General features: G+C 38.6%; 2 protein-coding genes across 2 annotated transcripts in view; both read right to left on the bottom strand.

The window, feature by feature from the left end:
* The window catches only part of wu:fc23c09, a 111,038-nt gene that overhangs the window by 63,964 nt on the left and 30,153 nt on the right, over positions 1 to 16,921 (bottom strand). The window lies entirely within an intron of this gene.
* On the bottom strand, positions 591 to 7,963 carry btg1 (B-cell translocation gene 1, anti-proliferative). Its single transcript, XM_067428480.1, has 2 exons — positions 7,568 to 7,963; positions 591 to 3,885 (listed from the first exon to the last, which is right to left on the bottom strand). The coding sequence occupies exons 1-2, from the start codon at positions 7,710 to 7,712 to the stop codon at positions 3,482 to 3,484; spliced, it is 549 nt and encodes a 182-aa protein (XP_067284581.1). The 5' UTR covers positions 7,713 to 7,963; the 3' UTR covers positions 591 to 3,481.

Below are 16,921 nucleotides of genomic sequence, written 5' to 3'. Positions count from 1 at the left end.
CTGTGCTACCTAAAACCACCAAGGCTATACTTTGTTATCCATCACAGCAGGCCTAAACTGATCTTCTGAAGGGAAATTTAGGTACAATCATTCTTGGTGTTCATTTTGGTGTATAACAATAACTATATTAGCATCCACACCAACAAACTGTAATTTTCTATTTATCATAAGCAGTCCAAATGTCCAAATGCATTTGCAAATATTCACGAGTTACAGATTAATAAGTAACAGTGATGATTTATAATTAACTTTAAGTTGGCTAATGTTGGTAATATAACAAGGGTAATATTTTCAAAAGCAGCTGTACTAGATTCATTCTCTCTGCTGACGTCCACAGACTTCCTTTCTTTGTCCTAATAGGAAAAACGCAAAGCAGGTCAGTGACATCAGGGCCTGGTTGGTAATAACATCTGGCATATTTTGTCTAAAATGGCCAAACGGGAATGGGGTTTATCAGCATACTCTGGTCTGTGATACAAAACTGTCCCACCCCAGTGCTATTTTACTAAATATCTTCCAAGAAGACACAAAGAATTACCTAATGAAATATTAGCGCGTTTTGATAAAGAATAAGACCAGATCCACGGGAAAACATTGCCAAGATAGGAAATCTTTTATTACAGAGAAAAAAACTTTTCTTCCAAAATATAGAAATCTGTACAACTTCCGCACAATCAATTTACATGAACTGTACAAATTTACAGCAGTTCATCACAACATACCCAAGAATGAGGAAAATAATGAACACAAGAGATGTACAGACGGGAAAAATCACAAGATACAGACAGCTTTATCTTGGGTTGCTCAGAATTTTTTCTTTTTTGTTTTAATTTAAAAAAAAAAAAAGAAAAGAGAAAAAAAAGAAAAAAACAAGGAAAGTCTATCAGCACAGAGCATGGAAACTGATTTATATATTACCAAAACAACTTTGGTCCTCTCCAACACTCCTAACACAAATGGCTTCGCTTATGAAAGAGGAATTCATGTTAAAATATGAAATACAAAAAGGAACACGTCTACACACAGCAAAATATCAATTATTGGCACTTCCCATATGTATGGTTATGTACTTAGTCTACCATATGTTGTACAATAACAATACATTCTACAAATATGGAACCACCTCAGATGCGAAAGTGGCAATAACGCAAATCACTTCTGAAATGACCAACAAAATTCCTAACCGAATCATTCCCTTCTGTTTTTCACATCTTAACATCCATAAGGGTTTCAATGAATGTCTGTGGCCTGAGCTTGGCAATACATTCCAATCGAGACGCTTCGGTCTCAAAGTCACATAACTTCAATGTTTAACCTATTAGTGCATTTCATGTGCTCTTGCCTCCGAGTATACTCGAGTTTAGACTCGCAACGATACTTAAAACTTGTGTGCAAACGCATACCGAACTGAAATGGAGAACAGAAACGGTTTGCCGATGTTATTTCATTGGAGGTGAGGGAGGGGGAAAGTAGCTCGTAGTAGTTTAAAAGCTGCAGATCTAAAAAGCACTCGAATTGTCTGTTCCAATTTGTTAAAGATCACCAGAATGCGGTTGAAAAGCTTTAAAAGTAAAACCACCAGGCGAAGGGGGCCGCGTGTCAGATTTCAAAGCATTCAAAGGGGTGGGATGGCGAATTGCGTCCAATATTAGGGTTCGACCCATGCTTAAAATGTCAGTTTGATTTAAAAACAGACTTTACGCCAATCTAAAATAATGGCTGGACCAAAATGAGACAGAAAGGGACGGCAGTGCATCAACAACCCGGCGTTACCCATGGTCCTCTAGAGTCAAAAGTATTATTTAGCACACATAGGACTGATCATCAGCACCCTGTCTCTGCAGTTTAGCGGCTAAGGCAAGAGCAGTTTGTCGCACACATAAACGTACGCAAAGCCTGCAAACCGCGCCAATGTAAACAGAATCAGCCAGAGGCCAGGAGCATCCCGTATTAGCATATCTTCCTGTCCCGACTCGGCCCTGTACGTAAGGCTCAGTGGGGTTTGGAGTGCGCTTGGTGAGTGTGTGTGTGTGTGTGCTGGCATAAAAACTCTCCACCAGGCTGCGAGAAGGGGGCCGGAGAGGATTGTAGCTGCCCTGATGTGAGGGTCCTACCCCCTCCTTCGCCCAGCCGACAGAGGGAGGTGATATGTTTTGACCGCGCACTCCTAGTTAAGACTGAGACCCGGTGACGCCTGTTTGGAAAAAAGTGCGTCGGGACACCCTCCATAACAACCGAGCACCACTGGCCCTGCGATTCTGCAAAGGAGATGAACATTGGTCCGTTTTTCGACGCCCTTTCCTGCCGATCTGTTAGCCATGTACTGGCCATAAATGAAGTCCTAGAGATGGACAACTAATCTCTAACAGCCTGAATCAGTCAATCGAAAAGATAAAATCGGCTAGAGAGAACAACCTGGGATTGAGACGTCTCTCACAGCTTTAAAAATATTGCAACCATGTCGTTCTGTGCAGCGCGCAAGCAGAGAAAGCGATTTATGACAACTGAATGAGGTGCGCGATGGAATGCAGCTGGGTCAAAACGAAACGTCATCCCACACAGTCTAAAATGTCAAAGTGCATTCAACTTCCTTTCTAAGTCAGGCAGAAAGTAAAGACCTCATCTGCTCCAAGTCAACAAAAAAAAAATTTAACAAAAAAAAACTTTGCTACATCTTTCATTTTGGTATGACATGGGGCTTAAATAAATCAAATGTTTTGCCGTTGTTGGATTTTTCTTGAGTTTTTTTCTTCTTCTCTTTTTGTTAGAAATTACATTCATCCAGGAGGGAGCCCCTAGAAAAAGCTACAAGCATGAGAACCTTTGCATCACAGTGCCATTGACGGCTAGAGTGGGTAACAGTATGACACAGGTATTCCATCGCGGCAGTGTACAGGATGGAGACGGATTCAAGCCGGTTCACGTCGACCTGAAGCCCAAAAGGAGTCTCCGGTTGTGTGCCAGACACTGAGAAAAGAGACAAAAGTACCGCTTTGTGGTCCAAAAAAGTGAGGTTTTTAGAAAAAAAGAGGCTCGTAGCGGCTACTCAGGTCTGGCACTGCTTCCCGAAGGTCTGGGCTTCAGCTCGACGGCAAACGGAGAGATGATGAAATAGGATTCTGAGCGTAATTCCTAAACATTTTAGAGGGAGTTTATGCGATAACATAAACCGTGAAAGCGAAAGTGCAAAGTCAACATCGACAGGCGATGGCAGAAAAAGCCCCCCAGGACTGCCGTCATGGGATTGGGCTGGTCTCTGTGAGCTGGGGGGCCGGGCGATGTTTCAGGTCTTCATTAGCTGCCCCAGGGTCAAGCCTCTGGTAGATCCAACACAATAACAGAACAGACAACCAAACGAGTGAAAATTAAACCTACGAGGTTTCCATCACCTGGACGATAGGACACATCCTGTTTTTTTCTTCTTCTTCTTCTTCTTCTCCTTTCTCTCCTTTATTTCTTAAAAATGATTTCTGTGATCGGTTTAGCTGGACACAGTCATCATGTAGGGTTTAGCGGGGCTGGTACGACCCATAACCAGTAGTTCCTCCTTGCAGCTGATGTGACTGTCCACCATGGGGGATACCTGGGCGACAGAGGAACTGGGGTTGCCGTTTCCAGAGGTAACGCTGGGGTTTCCATTGGTGCTTGGGTGGGACTCGTAGAGCACGCAGATTGAGCCGTCCTCTCCGATGCGGTAGGACACCTCAAATGGATCAACCCACAATGTGAGCTCGCTAGGAAGCAGCAGGTAGAGTTGCTGGATGCTCAGGCCAATGCGCTGACCGGCCTGTCCTACCAGAGGGTCCATCTTGTGGTTGATACGTATGCAGCGATAACCAGAACCCTTGTTGGGACGATCTGGGAACCAGTGGTGCTTGTATTGCTCTGTAGGACAAAGACAGAGGCGGTGGTTATGTAATCTTCCATATATGATAAATAAGCAGGAATGGTAAACAATGAACAAAAACGTAAACCTATTTGTTTGACTGAAATGCTGTGTAAAATTTGTTGTGGAACTTTCAAATTATTTATTCAACTATATGAAATATATATGATGTATATGAAATATTACTTGTATGCTTATTAAATTATTAGCATTACCAAAGAACACTTATTATTCATTCGACTCAAACTCCAGCCGATAATTTGATACTAATTGTTTTTGTGTTATAAAATGTCAACTATAATGTACATGAAAGATATTTACTTTGATAGTAAGTTTTAAAAAACATTTTAGTGTTATTAAAGAACACTATACCTTTTAAAGCGAGCGCCACATATAATAATTTTAGGTGGAAATGAACATGCATTTTTAAATATATATTATCAGCCATAAATATGTTAGTAATATTACTAATATTGGTTGAAAACCTATCGACCCAATATATTGTGCACCCCTAAGCTTAGCATACACTAAGACAATAGTTAATGGTTAGCTTTTTATGTTTTGTAAACTTGATTTCTAAGTACCAGAATGTCCTTTAAACGGCTGCAATTTTAATAATAATAAACAAAATGTTAATACAAGTCCTTTATATACCGTTTTTTAATGCATGTGTTATTCTAGCAACAAAAAGAAACAAATATTACACATATGCAGAAGGACTAACAAAAGGTTTATATTTCAAAACAAAAAGAAAATCATCTTGGTTATTCTGGAATAATACTTCTACCCATGACAAATCGAACACTGCATTAAAAAAAAACACAACTTCTGCAATATGATAGTTTGGCCTTGTTATGCAGCGAATGTAGCAGCAAAAAGATGGCGAGAGTCTAGAAAGGATGTTTTTCACAGTGTGCAGTGATAGCTGGTAGAACACAGACAAATAACCATTAACCATCTGTGTTCACGGCCTACGTGACAGAGCGAGCGAGAGCGGGCCGTTTGATTGCTCAATCCCCTTTTGGACTGTGAGTCACAAAGTCTTCAAACACAAGGAGAGCAAAAGGCTGAAGTCCTGGCAGAGCAGCTGGAGGGGGAGGGACCCTTCTCTTAAAGACAAAGTGTCCCAGATGTCATCAAATATCACCGTTTCAAATGGATCAGCTTTGCTTTTTGCTAGTATATGATGATGTTTTTGTCCACTTCTTTCAAGCGAATTCAAATGTATAATATTGTGAAGTATGTTTAGAAGTAACGCTGAACATAAAATGATGACTTATAATGTGCAAAGTTACAACGTATACTATACACACAAAGGACTTGTTTTTCGAAAAACAAAATTGCTTCTCGCAATTGCATTTTCTTTCCCTTCTGGCTCTGTGTATTGGGTGACAGGTGGAGAACAGGAGACAGAGGGATGGGTCTCAAGCCTCTTTGTGCGGCTCTGAAATAAGCCAGGCCCCCGCAGGCCACCTGTAGACTTGGGTTAGATAATGCCCCCTGTGTGCTGTCTGTGACGTTCAGTCCCATTTTCCTGAAAGCCTTGTACACAATGCTAAATGCAAATCAACCCACCCACAACTCTGGACAGAGCCCAAAACGCAACAATGCTTGTACTACACGTACAAAATGTAAAACGAAGTTAAAATGTTGGTGGTCAGCATCCAGATAACCTTTAGAACGTGCGTTGGCTGTATTAGGGAGTTTCATTTGTGAAACAAGGCTTGCTGTAAGGTTGGGAATTAGGACAAAGCCGTGACGAACGTGTATTTAGTGATGTGATTAGCGAACAGGAAGCAGAAACAGATATTCAGAATCATCTTACACAACACCTGCGTTTTCAATCTGGCAATCCTTTCTTATACACACATTTTAACTGTGTGGAGAAGGAACTAACCCACTTTTTCTACCCTATGGGGATTATGAGGAGTCTTTGTTCCATTGTGTGGACATATGCTAGGTTGAGACAGCCGAGAAGGGAAGGTAGAGAAAAACTAAACATTATGAAGTCCTCTGCAACAGTAATGTGCTGTATACTAGCCCCCAAACCACCCACACTAGCCTCCCTTCCTCCATCGACGGCCATTTTGTCTGACTGGGGCCATAACATCATTTGTTTACCTAGACTGCATTAAGTGCCTGTTCCTAAAACAAAACGTGGAAAATAAAACAAAATAAAATAAAACAAGGATGAGTTATAATACGAGTTATAATACTAAATAAAAACAAATATTTGTATAAATACAAAGATTACTTTAAACATTTAGTGTTTCACATCTGACTGCTGTGTATTAGTTTATAGCCTAAATTAACTTATATTATAGTAATACCATGTTAGTAAATTGTATGTTTAATTGCGATTTCAATTACAAACCACATTTTTATTCTTATTGTATTGTTTTTGTTTTATGAGTCAGAATAAAAAGTTAAATAAAATCCATGTCCATTAAAAAAAACAAAAACAAATAAACAGCAAAAAGATGGGCGATTAAAACAAAACGAGAAAAGGATATCATTAAAAGAACAGATATTGTTTTCATGGTTAACAGTAAACAATAATAATACATTTTTACTCTAATTCTGTCATTACTTTTTTCTTTCATATGATTAAATATTTGTTAGGAAAACTAACATAAATCATATTGTAATGTAATTAAAGCTTTCCATTTCCATTTGAACACAAAACAGATCACATTGGCTATTCAACTTGTTGCGGTAATTGTTAGTACGCCGTGTACTTACACGTTTATTATAATTATAATATGTTACATGCCAGTGTGCAAGAGATAAAACATTAACCCTACATTTCATATCTTCAATCTTGCTGTGCATTACGTAATTTACTGCCAACAGCATATGGCAAGCCGTTATAACTTTTATACCTTAAATCTAGTCTCGTTTTATTGATTTTTTTTTTTAAATTAATACCCATTAATCCGATATAAATGATCACTTTTTCTCAGTATCATTAGTAAAGTTAACTGCAGAGATTTGCCATAAAATGTAATGACACAAATCTACAGTTTGTTATCAATAACAACTGAATAATCACTTGTTACTATTGGGATAGTGACTACTAGGATTCAAATAGGTATAAGTATGTAATAAATAAGTAATAGCCGACTGAGTAAATAAATAGGTATTACTCTCTACTGAAATAATTTCACGAATGCATGGATACAAATGAAGAGTAGCTATACGAGCCAATATTTTAGTACTTAATAGTTAGAATACGTTCTAGTCAAAATTGGCTACATAATTTTAACCAAAAACGTTATCCATTTGTTTAACAGAATACATGTTAAATCGGCTTGCCACATGACGTCAAACGAAACCAATTCATCCATTTTATGAACTACACAAATAGTTTGTCAATAAACAGTGATATTAATTACGATATCATACATATTCTCTCTAAGTTACATATATACTAGCGCGTTTATAAAGATGTATATATTTAGTATTTTTTTGGGGTCTGTTTTTGTCGAGCGTTTCGGCTGTTTATGTTCCGTGCGCAACGCGCCCGCGCGCTTCCGCCTATGTGGCCAAAGCACATACATTAACTCATAAACAAAGGGATCGATGTTTTGCACATTTTTCACAAACAAACGGCACGTAAATAATAATAAAAATTGTGGGATATAATGACGTTCATATACGTGTGTAAGGACTGATACTTACCTGCCAGGATGTCCTGTAGGGACTGGTTGAATGTCTGGAGCTGTCTGTCGTTCACATGTCCTTTAATCCGCAGGAATCTCGACAGAAACCCGACAGCGGCGTTTATCTCTGGCTTCATCGTTCCTCGGGCACAGAGGGTATGCATTGAGAGACTCCGTGCGCTGTATGGCCAATGCGCTTTTGTTTCCGTTTGCAAAATGATCCTTGTTTTTCGAGTGTTTTTGTTCTCTGATGCCTATGCTGGGCATTTATTTGTCGAGGAAGGAAAAAATCGGAGAGTGCTACGTGTTCCAGGACGGTACAGTGCTTCGACTGGGGTTGTTTTGTCCGAATAAACACATAGAGGTAGGCACCACCCTCCTCGGTCACGGTCTTCCAGCAGAGTAGACCGTAATGAAAGCGAGCAGCGCTTATGTAATGCCCCCGCCGCCACCAGCAACAACAGCAACAACAACGAGCCAATCACCACGGTTAGACGTGGTGACGTATGCGCGGAGGAGTGGGTTCATTACGTCACAGCTCTAGAAATAAACAGAGCATGTGAAAAAAAGGCTGCATGAAGGCTTTAACCCCTTCCTCTGAACCACAACATAACAGAGACTTTAATTTCATTGCACAAAATTGGTATACATACATCTAATAACGGCTCAGGCTCTCATTGAAGAGTTGTAAGAGATGCTTTAGAATTCAGTAGTAACTTCTGCATTGATATTTGGAATTTCCCACTCCCTTCAAGGGAAAGACCCAATGGTTAGTGTACTAGAGTCCTTTAAAGTGACACATTGTACATCCTACACAACCACAAGTTTTCTGACCAAACAGTGGGGGGTGGAGGGGGTTTGAGGTAAGTATTGTCAGTAACAATTAGTTCATTTCTTTTTTACTCAAGGCAGAAACTGCAGACTTATATAGAATTTATTGTCTGCACACAAAGCTTACATAAACATATAAACACGTGTACACACACACACACACACATATATATATATATACACACACACACACACACAATCTCAAACGTGTGTGCCTTAGACAACATATTTTAGTTATTTTCTACCACTGCGAAACGTTTAAAAGGGCGTGTGTGTGTGTATATATATATACACACACACACACCATTTGGCACTACATTTGGCACTACAGCCTTTTAAATGTTGACTGTAGTGAGTGATTGAAATTAATCAAGTTGTCTTATATATAGTGCTCTTTAAAGATAAAGTAAATGGCTACTATATTATAAATATATTTATATAGGATAATTTTATATATATATATATATTTTATATATATATATATATATATATATATATATATATATTATATAAAAATATTTATGGCAGATGTGTGATTAGCTTATGATCCTGTATATTTCCACAGCTTGTTTTCATCCCTGAGAGAAACCTTGACATTAACCTTTTCTCAGAACACCGGGTTAGGATGTTTGTACGTGGCTTTGCATTTATCCACCAGTGGGAATAAACCACTGAAAGGTGTTTTAAAAGCACTACAAGGAACATTCTGACCTAATTCTGTTGCTTTTTCTGTTGTGGCCAAAGGCAAATCACCTCTGAACTAGTGTGTGCTGACTCAAGGCTCAACCTGACCTGTCCTGCACACCTATCATTCAACTACACTGACATCTTGGTTGGTCCTAGACCAGCTAATGTCAGTATTTAGCAAATAACTACATTGTGAAATCACCTGCAAATCTCGTTGATGCCAATGTCAAAAAATACCTGCAAATCACCATTTAGCTGGCAGATATTGAACGAAAAAGAATTATCCTTCCATTTGGCTCAAATAAAATAAGAAAGGCTACATTTGAATCACAGTTTTAAAGTAAGACCATGAAACCTTGTTTCATAGCTGATATTAAATAATCCTCCCAGGGTGTTTCAGAGACGACTCAGGTAATCATGGCAGCCAAGCGGACCATAGCAGGCCCAGCTGCCATTCGCCGGAACAGGAAAAATCCAGCATGACTGAAAATAATAATAAAAATTGTGGCAGCAATGAATCACAGTATCACTATGTCTGTCCTCTCTCCACCCACAAGTCAAAGGGGCTCGAAAGGGACGAGAGGAATTCATGCATTTTGCAGGGTTGAGATCAGCTTTCCCTGATTTTAGCGGCAGGGGGAACGGACTCTAAATGTTTACGCTGAAACCAGAACAGTGCTATACATAGTCTCCCATAGCCCATAGTGCATCAAAAGTAACAGTGATACCCCATATTAGACAAGCCATGACAATTACTGACCCATTACCGGAATACAGATTCCACACAGACAAGAACAATGACCGTGACAGAGAACAGAAGGAAAGCAAACACGTGATGTGGGAGTTTGAGCTGCTTTCTCTCTTTTCTCAAGGTGAATGAGACGGACTATGTAAGACAACACCTATATAAAAGACAAGCTGTGGATTCACTTGACTGAGACAATGTTTTATTACGCCGTTATTTCTCCATCCCTCACTCTTGACCTCTCTTTGGAGAATATTGCCTTCATCTGTTAGAACTGACGCAATCTTTCCCCTTGACACGGCTGATGGAGTGCGTAAACATGAGAGAGGGATAACAGAGGTGAACATTGAAAATAGAACGAATGAAGAATAAAAATATGCTTAAAAGGACAGAGATAAAACTTTTATCAGTTCAGTTAACTCTGGTCTATAAATTCTAATAATAATAATAATAAATAAAAATATATAATATTTTATATGTATAATTATCATACATTTATAAATTAATACATTTTTATTTTAAAATTGTTGTATTAATTATATTTTTTATGTTAGATATTGTATGTTAGATATTGTGTGTGTGTGTGTGTGTGTGTGTGTGTGTGTGTGTGTGTGTGTGTGTGTGTGTGTGTGTGTGTGTGTTAGAAAATTACATTCAGGGAACATTCTACCATAACTAAATGACCTTAAAGTTAACCAGACTGTATCCCACACCCATCACACAGACACATTTTACACACATTACACATACGGCGAATGATTTTCATTGGACAGAGCACGAGTGTGGTGTTTGGGTTGTGTCTCTGAATCATAGGCCTGTAAAGAACAAAATAGCAAACTGGTATTTTTATTCCAAGTGTGTACTTCAACTTCAGGGTCTAATGTGTTAGCATTTTGATCCACACGTATTAATTCACAAAATACTTTGTTTGAAATTCTGTGAATTGCAATTTAATTCACAGACATTCAATTCGGCCAACTGAATAATTTACTGAATTGAACAACTGAATTGTTTAGCTGTATACGTATAAATTTTGTACCGTATCAGCGTTTCGTCCACACGGATCCGGCGTTTTAGAAGCATGAATCCGATATTTTTCGAAACAAGTCCCAAAGTGGGTAAATCTGAAAACGATCATCTTCCGTTTTCGTGTGTACAGCGAATCCGTATATTTTCTGAAACGGTGATGTCATCACACTACGTCCAGCACGGTGAAAGAGTTAAGGGATACAACTACGGGCACTAGGTATGCGCACATCAATATCGCGTCATTTAATTAACGTATCTGCATTGTTGTAAGGGTATGTTTTGGGTTGGGGTAGGTGTAGGCATTAATAAAACACATCTGTTAAGTAGCAGATCTATTTATTGTTATTTTATTGTGAGATTTTGCCTCACCTCCGACCACTGCTATACCCCTGCTAGCCACAACTCTTCTTCTCCGTTTTTAGTGCATTTCTGTGGCAGAATTACAGCGCCACACACTGGCCTGGCATGCAAACTACATCGTTTTTAGTCAGTTTTCGTAATCTCGTGTGGACGCAGATATTTCTTGAAACGAGGGGAAAAAAAGATCGGATTGGGAAAGCGCTGGCTTCGTGTGGACGGGGCCTTAGATGTGATCAGTCACTAGAAAATGTTCAATTGGAGACCTGAATTTTTGTTACAGTGAACCGGTTCTCTCACAATGCCCCCTTTTTATTCACATGAAATAAAAATGCGTCTATATTGACTATAAGGTCCATTAAAATAGTTTGTGTTACTACTTTTTTAGGTAAGTGTTTGGCAATAACGGAAAAAAAATCTATACTCAAGAGATTATCTCTGCTCTGCAAGTAAGTCAGAGGACGCAAAAGTTATAAAATGGAAAGCCAATAAACTGCAAAGACTTCATGGGTTATGAATAAACCGCTGGTGGAAAAAAAAGGGAAAATGCCCTTCGGGTATATAAATATTGGCCCCAAAAAAATCCTCTAAAAAACTTCCATGACTCATCTCCTTCTCTTTCCTCTAGCTCTAATCCAGGAAGTATGGGAGTGCACTTTCTAACGGTTGGAAGTCAAAACCCCCAACTGTGTGGTTTGGCCATCACTTCCATACTCAGGACATTCCACTGGAAACTCAACCCCATTTCAGCTCAAAGACCTTCACACGCTTCCCATTCATTTCCACAAGCCCTGAAAACAGGCGTTTGAAACGCTAACGAACAGGAAGCGACATTCGGGAACATATTTTTTCCTTTCTAAAGTCACATTAATGTGTATTGGCCCTTGATAACCTCCTAACTGAACAAGCAAACTTACAGGCCTCTGTCTATTATTAGGGTCGCTAATCTGTGCTCCCCACACTCCGTATCTGTCCATATCTCCCCCAGTCGCCAGGCTGGTATTACTATTTTTAGAGGTGAGAGAGAGAAGAGGAGCCCTTTCAAGAATATACTCATGAGCCCCCGACTTCATCAGATACTCAGGGATAAGATATTGTGTAACTTTGCTGAGACGTAAAGCTGAGCTTAGCGTCCTCATCCACTTTATAATATATACAGATGCAAGAAAAAGTATGTGAACCCCTTGTGGAATCTGTGAAAATGTGAACAATTTACAAAACAAGAGGGATCATACAAAATGCATGTTGTTTTTTTTATTTAGTACTGCCCTGAAATAAGATAGTTTACATAAAAAGATGTTTACATGTAGTCCACAAGACAAAAAAAGCAGAATTTATAAAAATGAACCATTCAAAAGTTTATGACCCATTGATTCTTAATACTGTGTCCTTACCTGGATGATCCACGGCTGTTCTTTTGTTTTGTGATGGTTGTTTATGTGTCCTTGTCCTGAGCAGTTAAACTGACCAACGTTCTTCAGAAAAATCCTCCAGGTCCCGGAAATTCTTTAGTTTTCCAGCAGCTTTTGCATATTTGAACCCTCTCCAGCAGTGACTGTATGATTTTGAGATCCATCTTTTTTTTAAACTGAGGACAATTGAGGGACTCAAACACAACTAAGATCAAACATTCACTGATGCTCCAGAAGGAAACACGATGCATTAAGAGCCAGGGATGAACATTTTTTTGAAGATCAAGGTAAATTGTACTTAATTTTGTCTTCCTGGAAACATGTAAGTATCTTCTGATGCTTCCGAAGGGCAGTATTACATGATATAAAAAAATTGATATTTAAAGGGGGGGTGAAATGCTGTTTCATGCATACTGAGCTTTTTACACTGTTAAAGACTTGGATTCCCATCCTAAACATAGACAAAGTTTCAAAAACTAATGTTGGACGTTTGATGGAGTATTTCTGTGTTAAAAATACTCCTTCCGGTTTCTCACAAGTTTCGGAGAGTTTTTTTCGAGTATGGGTCGGCTTGACGTCGATAGAGCGGAAGGTCCTTGTATGGGCCGTACGGGCTCTTCTCCCGGTAGGGTGCGCGCGCGTGACTAGAGCGAGAGAGGAAATGCACGCCCATAAACACTCTCACTCTCATCACTAAATACAGTACATACCACAGAGACGGACGTCCTGCTGTTGCTGTTTCTCCTGTTCAATTTATTTCAGCCTCCGAATGATTCTGGATCATATATCTATTAGCTGAGATCGATAGCCATGAGTTTCTCCACGCTTGAGGACGTCACCGCTTTGTGCGCTCGTCATTCTTTAGCTCCGCCCACACGATACGCCTCCAGGCGCTCGGTTTTTTCCGGAAAGACTCAGTACAGCCTATATTTCTTTTATAAATATAATAAAACTAAAGACTTTTCGGACATATGAAGGATGCAATACTACTCTATAATTACTCAAGATTGACATGAGATTGACTGAAATGAGTGTTTCACCCCCCCTTTAAACAAAATAAGAAAAATGTGGACATCTTTATCCTGTTCAAAAGTTTTCAAAAGGCCCCTAAATGCATGATGTTTCCTTCTGGAGCATCAGTGAATGTTTGATCTTTTTTAATAGTTTAATAGTATTTGAGTCCCTAAATTGTCATCAGCGTGAAAAATTAATATCATACAGTCACTGCTAGAAAGGGTTAAAAAATACAAAAGATGCTTGCATTAGAATTTACAGGACCTGGAGGGTTTTTCTGAAGAGTGTTGGGCAGTTTAACTACTCAGGACAAACAAGGGACTCATGAACAACCATCACAAAACAAAAAAAACAACTGTGGTAATGACACATTATTAAGAATCAAGGGTTCATAAACATCTGAACATTTTAATAAAATGTAAATTTTAAAATGTACAAATTGTTATTTGTACATTGTGCATTGTGTAAATGTACTTTTGTTAAATACTTTCAGTGAGATACACTCTTTAAAAAGAGTTATCAGATTATTATTATTTTTAACTAAAATCTGTTACACCAGGCCTGAGCATCCATAAATTTGTTCAAATTAAATTATGAAGACAATTTAGCGAGAAGCCCACAGGCAAGCAGAGGGTTTGAGAAATATCACAGCAGTGATATGGGCTGCATTTAAGCGGTTTTGCCTTAAATTAGGCGTAGCAGAGCAAGGCTGATCCAGATCTCTGAAGTCATGGAACATATCTGGCTGTGGGTGGAATGTTACGGGCTTAGGCTTGAATCGCTTCAGCTGCTTCTGCTACATGGATGTCATTTTAATCTTTACTGTAATCACCCAATATCACATACGTCCTCATCATATCAGAATCATAACCTTGTCCACCCTGTGAGTCTATCTGTGTCCTTGCTATTTGTCCAAGTACTGCGTGTTTTGTGTGTGCATGTGAAGGCACGTTCAAGAGCTCATATCTTCCAGCTTTTCCTCTCAGCTGTGGGCTGTAGCACACTTTCACCACCCTGTGACTCACGTCCGGTAGCGGGTCTGTGGGACTGTGTTTTTACATGAGCTTAAAAAACTCCTCCTGATAACTCCTGTTACTCTCTCTTCTTTCACTAAATTCGTAAATAGAGTTCTATACTACTTTTTTTCTGTCAATTCTATAGTGTGTGTGTGTGTGTGTGTGTGTGTGTGTGTGTGTGTGTGTGTGTGTGTGTGTGTGTGTGTATACTATCAGGACACAAATGTGTATAATGACACATATAGGTATTACAAGGAGATGGTGAAATATGAGGACATTACCCATGTCCCCATTTTTCTAAATGCTTATAAATCATACAGCATACAGGAGGTTTTTTTTTGTTGAGAAAATAAAATATAAAAAACCATTACGCCTATGGAATGTCCCCACGTCACAAAAACAAACGTGTGTGTGTGTCGAAATTAGCATTGACAGAAATATTATATATACATTATTTGTTTATTTATTTGTAATAGGTTATAAGTGTAAAATTGTAAAATTATAATTAAATACATTTATAATAATAGTTATAATTAATAAACATACAAGTTTCCAGAGCCATGAAAGAGCAACTTCGGAGCATTAAAATGTTCATGTCAGCCACAAGGTTTAATTTTGTTTAAATAAAATTAAAATTCAAGATTAAAGGGTTAGTTCACCCAAAAATGAAATTTATGCCATTAATGACTCACGCTAATGTTGTTCCATACCCGTAAGACCTCCGTTCATCTTCAAGTGATTCTAATGAACTAACTGATGTCACATATGGACTACTTTGATGTTGTTTTTATTACCTTTCTGGACATGGACAGTATAGTGTGCATACACTTGGATACGCTCTCGGACTAAATATAAAATATCTTAAACTGTGTTCTGAAGATCAACGGAGGTCTTACGGTTGTGGAACGACATTAGGGCGAGTCAGTAATGACATCAATTTCATTTTTGGGTGAACTAACCCTTTAAATAAAAGAAAATGTAAAAGAAAGGAAAAAAGAAAATTACAACTAAATTAAATTAAATCGTGAAATGTATATGTTTAAACATGAATTATATTTTATATTACATTACAGTACGCAATACATCATTAGTTATACATAATAAAAATATAAACATTTAAAGTATATGGCTCTTAAGCCAGATAATTTGGATATATCACACATTTTAAAAACCCAAAACATTACAGTGACCATCACACCACAAAGCAGAGTTATATCAACACAAGCAGCTTTGGCCACACTGATCTCAGGCATGTCTCAGGCTACGAGTGGCAAACAGATGACACAGCTCCTGAGGACTTAAAAGGGTGTGTGTGTGAGTGTGTGTGTGTGTGTGTGAAAGAGAGTGAAAGATGACAGACAGCCAACAGTGAGTCATTCTATAACCAGCTCAGCAGCTGTTGCCTTATCAAATAAGGCAGAAACTCATCACACATGCACAAGATACACACTCACTCTAAAACAATACCAGTTTACAAAATGCTATAAACACTACGTTGTAAAAAAAACAGACCATTTCACTTCCTGGTACACACCTCAACATATGAAGACCTTTTTGAGATGATATATAGACAACTTATCCTCCTTCCACAATCACTAAATTCAATGTATCAGGAAAAGTGAGTGTTGACATTAAATACAGCAGGTGAAAAGATTGCTCTCAACAAATATGAACCTATGCAGTCTGATAATTTATTAATCTGGGACAAAAGAGGATACATAGTCCAACATTGGTGCATTTCCAGGGTCAACTTGACCCTAGGGTTTAAATGGACAAGATAAAACTGGGTTTAATATATGACTACAGTGTTTTCTCTCTCTGCTGTAAGCTCAGTGTGTGTTGACTCTTTGCTTGAGGTTGTGCTGTGGTTGCAGGTTTAGAGATTAGGTCTCTGATCTGTTTGCAGTAAATGGGAGCCGCTTTCACACAATCAGAAGCGACACAAAAAAAAAAAACCTTTCCCCTCTCTCGACCTCCTCACATCCCCCTCACAAACTATTTAAAGACCGGTTTTGGAAATTTGTGTGTGTTGAAAATGCGTTGGTTCTAAAAGAATCTAAATGAAGCAAAACGGCCTTTTACTGTATGTAATGTGAACAATGTGTGTCACTGATACACTAGTGCCCGGTTTCGCCGACAATGCTTAAGCCTAGTTCCAGACTAAAATGCATGTTTCGGCTCTTTAACTGAAAGTAACTTTCACTGACATATCATAAAATATGTCAGTGCTGTTGTTTAGTCAAGATATACATCATAAAGCTACTTAAAGGGATAGTTCACCC

This window comes from Pseudorasbora parva, chromosome 20 (assembly GCF_024679245.1).
Source record: "Pseudorasbora parva isolate DD20220531a chromosome 20, ASM2467924v1, whole genome shotgun sequence".
Taxonomy (NCBI): Eukaryota; Metazoa; Chordata; class Actinopteri; order Cypriniformes; family Gobionidae; genus Pseudorasbora; species Pseudorasbora parva.
This window is presented reverse-complemented; position numbering and strand designations above follow the sequence as displayed.